This window comes from Erinaceus europaeus, chromosome 9 (genome assembly GCF_950295315.1).
Source record: "Erinaceus europaeus chromosome 9, mEriEur2.1, whole genome shotgun sequence".
Classification (NCBI taxonomy): domain Eukaryota; kingdom Metazoa; phylum Chordata; class Mammalia; order Eulipotyphla; family Erinaceidae; genus Erinaceus; species Erinaceus europaeus.
This window is the reverse complement of record NC_080170.1, coordinates 14,623,478-14,628,360: the sequence shown is the minus strand read 5'-3', so window position 1 is coordinate 14,628,360 and position 4,883 is coordinate 14,623,478. Positions and strand designations below refer to the sequence as shown.

At 43.0% G+C, this 4,883-nt stretch overlaps 1 protein-coding gene across 1 annotated transcript; it reads left to right on the top strand.

Annotated features, from left to right (window-relative positions):
- Window positions 1-1,897: 1,897 nt before the first annotated feature.
- On the top strand, window positions 1,898-2,764 carry LOC103117165 (vomeronasal type-1 receptor 4-like). Its single transcript, XM_007527178.1, has one exon. The coding sequence runs from the start codon at window positions 1,898-1,900 to the stop codon at window positions 2,762-2,764; it is 867 nt and encodes a 288-aa protein (XP_007527240.1).
- The last annotated feature ends 2,119 nt before the right edge of the window (window positions 2,765-4,883 follow it).

Below are 4,883 nucleotides of genomic sequence, written 5' to 3'. Positions count from 1 at the left end.
GTGGACGGGTAGCCAAGTTTACTTATCTGGGGGATGGGTGGGTTAGGTCCCACATCGGTTGGGTGCTACATGCCAGTCCCGGTTCAGGGTGCCATTTGCCGGGCTGGGCTAGCTTCACGGGCAGTAGAGAGACAACCAGGGACTCATGGCTAAACTGGGAAAGCAGTTCAATCTTTATTGATGAGCGGGAATGCAGTTCAACAATCTAATCTCTTCTAATCTTCCTTCATTCGAAAGCCCTGTCTTTTATGTCTCCTGAGGTAGAAGTGTCAGGAAGAGGAAGTACATAGGATAGGGGGTGGGGAGAAGGAAAATAGCACTCGAACCAGTGGGGATTAAACCAATGAAAACAATGATTATATAAATAGACCACAGCCTCAAGCAATGCAACAGAAGGGGTCTTAGAAGCAGAATTTAGAAGCATACCAACATGAAGAGTCAGTCTAGATATAGTACTGGCAGACAGGACTAGGGTCGAATAGGCGAGAGTCCAACTCCCTGAGAGTTTTATTCCCCTAGCTTCAAATATCCACAAGCAAATCATTACAATTCACCCTTCAGACCTGCTTGGCCACGATTCACACCCCCAAATAGTTTAGTGGACAGAAAGCTGCTGACTGGCCAGGTCTCACTCTCTGGAAAGCCTTCATCAATTCCCAAAAGGGGTGTGGAGTATCCTTTCTCTGTGTTCTGGCACAATGCTAATTTGAGAAATGCTTTGATATGTTCTGATTCTATATGTCTAAGAAAGTTCCCAGATGGTGGTGTTCCTGGTTGAGTGCATATGTTACAGTGTACAAGGACCAGGGTTCACAAGTGGTGAAGCATTGCTGCAAGTGTCTCTCTGTCTTTCTCTCTCTATCTCCCCCTTGTTCTCAGTTTTTGGCTCACTCTATCAAATAAATAAATATTAAAAATATAAAATAATAGGAAGTCGGGTGGTAGCACAGCGGGTTGAGCACACAACATACAAAGCAGAAAGACCAGTGAAAGGATCCCAGTTCAAGTCCCGGCTCCCCACATGTAGGGGAGTCTCTTCACATGCCATAAAGCAGGTCTGCAGGTATCTATCTTTCTCTCCCACTCTCTGTCTTCCTCTCTTCTCTCCATTTCTCTCTGTCCTATCCAACAACAATGACATCTACAACAACAGTAATAACTACAACAACAATGAAATAACAACAAGGGCAACAAAAGGGAAAATAAATATAAAAACAAAAAATAAATAAAAATAAAAAAATAATAATAAATTTTTTAAAAGAAAGTTCCCAGAAAACGTTTTCATGTTGGAATATGAGGTGCAGTATACCTCTGGAATGCAGCCAGGCAAGCTCCCTGTGGGGGAGCAATGAAGCTGATCTCTTTAAGGCAAGCTCCTGAAAACTGTCTTCTTCTTTGAGTCAGCATGTTACAGGGCCTGGAGTGGGGTGGATAGACAATCAACTAACAACTCACAACATGGCTTTGTCTTATTCAATATTCTTAGGTATTCCTCTGCGCTTCACATGTGACTGCAAGTTTCCTCTGTGTTTTCTTTTGCATCTTCTTCTCTACAGATCTTGTAGTTGGCTACAGTCTCTTTGATTTGCAAGAATATTGGAATCTGAAGAGATTTCCTGAGCACATGTACATTAGACTCACCTTCATATAGCCATCTTAGATGCTGACTCTGGGGCTAGGGCAATTTATGAAAGACAAAAGTGTTGATTTTTGGACATTATACTAAAGTGAGTCATCATCTGGTACAGTTTCATAGAGTCCTGCCATTTCTACTAAGCTTATAAATATTTATGTTCTAATATTGAATGCAAGTACACAAAATGGTGATATTCCTGAAGGACAGCATTGTAGGATTTTTTTTTTCTGCCAGTTTGGGATTGGATTTGTTGCAAACATCATGCTCCTTGTGCTATACATCAACACCTTCATATTTCAGCCCCATGCAAAAAAATCGATAGATCTGATCATCATCCACTTAACTGTAGCTAATTTTATGTCGGTTACTTTGAGTGGGATTCCAGAAATTTTGTTTTTCTTTGGAATTAGAAATTTTATGGGAGATATTGGCTGTAAGGCAGTGATTTATTCTCACCGGGTATGTCGTGGTGTTTCCCTCTGTTGCACATCTTTCCTGAGTCTGTTCCAAGCCATCAAAATTGCACCCAGCAACTCCAGATTGGCATGGCTCAAACCCAGAATTTCCTCATTCATTTTCCCTGCCTTCTTCTTTTTCTGGATAATAAACCTGCTGATTTATATCCAGGTGGCAATAATTATTAGGGCCCCCTACAATATCACTAACCTTGGACAGGTCTATAATCTCAAGTATTGCATAGGAATCCAGCCTGACAACTTGGAGGAAGCTGCAATTCAAGGGTCCATGTTTATAGGCGATTTCCTGTGTGTGTTTCTCATGATCTCCGCCAGTGTGTACATGGTCAGGCTTCTCTTCATGCACCGAAAGACAGTGCAGCATGTCCATAGCACCAGCCTCTGTCCAAGACCCTCCCATGAAACCAAGGCCACCCACACAATCTTGGCCCTTGTGAGCTGCTTTGTCTTTTGTTACTGGACCAGCTGTTGCTTTATCCTCTATGTATATCACCTCCGTGATAGACAGGGCTTAGAGAACATCACACTGTTTATATCCTCTTGTTATCCAGTCATCTGTCCTTGCTTGATGATCAAAAACAATACCAGAGAGTCCTTTCTAAAATGTACCATTGGGAAAAAAACAAACAAAAATGGGAAATCTTCTCCTTAGATTTTTCTTGAGAGTGTTGAACACCCTCACACAGATCTCTGAATATAGGGACATGTGATGCAGACAGCCAGCCTCATACCTAGTGTTAGTGAGGTAGAATTCTGATGATGTATTAATAGCTTTTACATTGACCATTCTCCAATCTGTCCAACTTGTTAACGTGAGATCATAACCAGGCTTATGGAATAAAATTTGTAGGACACTATGGTACCTGGTGGGCTTTTTCTCTCCTTTTCAACAATGGTTCCAGAACTTCATTCCTACTATTGTTTGAGTGACTGTGTAATAATGTCTCTTCCACAATATGAGCTATTCATCAATCCTGGAAATAGACTTAATAAATAAACTTGCTGTGTTGTAGTTGTTATTATTTGCATTTTTTGATAATCTGTGATATTGAATATTTTTTCAAATATCTCTTTGCCTTCTGGATTTCTTATTGGTGAATATTCTATCCTTGTCCTCTGTTCATTTCTAATAGAGTTGTTTGTAAGGGAGAGTGCCTGTTTGTGTATGTGTGTGTGTGTGTGTGTGTGTGTGTGTGTGTGTGTGTGTGTGTGTGTGTGTGCTGAGTTTGGTGAGCTCTTTATATATTTTGGCTATTACCCCTTTATCTGATGAATGTCCTATATAAATCTTCTCCCACTCTCTGGAGTGGCTTTTCTGTTTTGGTACTGTTCTCTTAGCTGTGCAGAAACTTTACACTCTGTCTGTCTGTCTGTCTGTCTGTCTCTCTCTCTCAGCTGGCTCTGAGTGTGACTCTGATCCTAGCCCCCTAGAGGCTGCTATTCAGGATTTAAAAGAGCAGATCTCTCTTTTATCCCAGGCATGCCCTCCAGAGAATGTGAAACCTCCGGAGCCTGTTCCCCCACTGCCTTCCCCTCAGCCAACTCTGCCACCTTACCCAGAACCACCTGCCCCAATTCTGACCCTCCCCAAACCCTCTGCTTCCCATCCAGCTGCTCCTCTGTAGGCAGTCATTCTGCCTGATCCCCCCTGCCACTCCTGATTCTCCACTTTTGGCAGGCCTTCCCCTGGCTGCCCCCTCTGCACCACTAAGGGACACAAAATACATCTGATGCTCCAGGTCAGGTCCTTTCCTCCAGAGCATGATATGTGTGGACATACCCTGTCAATGTTGCCCCCAATTGACAGAGGCCACAGGTATGGCACCCTTCTGCTAGGTGGTAAGAGAGGACAGAGTTCACACCCCGTGGACCTGGTCCAGAACCCTAATAACCCCCCGTAACCCCCCCCCCACCCCGTGTTTCCCTGGTGCCTTCAGGGCAGGAGAGCTTCCTTGAGTCCCATTTAACTTAATCCCTCCAAAATGTCTTGCTCAGCCAGACATTAAAACTTTTTCCCCTGTAGCCTGCACTAAGCATAGCCTACATGCTTAAAATCCATGCCCTGTAAACAAAGTCCATCCTTCACGGCATGGCACAAGATTTAAACACACCCCAAAAAAAACTTGAAAAAACTAGAAAAAACTAGAAAAAACTTGTTAAAAACCACACAGCCAGCGTACTGCCTAAGGGAAAAAAAGAACTGTCCGCTCTTAAAGGGCCATCTGTTAAGCCCTAAAAAAGATTAATCAGGTACTGAGACAGCAAGATATTATCTCTCACTGCCACTCCAGCTGCTGGTCTTTAAAAATAATTAGTTAATGAACAACTACCCAGGCCTTAGTCAAGGAGACACTCCTTCAGGATTTGAGGGCTGTTAAAAACAAACCAGTAGACACTTTTGCTGGTAATTTAATGCTTTACTCCTTACAGAACTTCTGAAAAAAATCTAAATTGACTCAACTCAGGCAATTCCTGAAAATTTTTTTCTTTTATCATGGCCGCACTCCCTTGCAGCCAATGATATCAGAAAGCAGAGGAACTTCTGTTCTCATCCCCACCCCCAAATCAGAGATTGACAAGTACCACCTCCTGCCTGGGACCTCCTCCAACTACTCCCCTAGTCACGCCCCCTCTTTGGGCAGGTGGGGCCAGAGGAAGTGCTCTGCAAGCCAGGGAGAAACTGACATTTTAAAACAACAGCTGTTTTCTCAGCGTTCAAAAACTGGGGGTTCTTTTAACAAGACTATAAATATCTCAGCGCAAAGAGACCA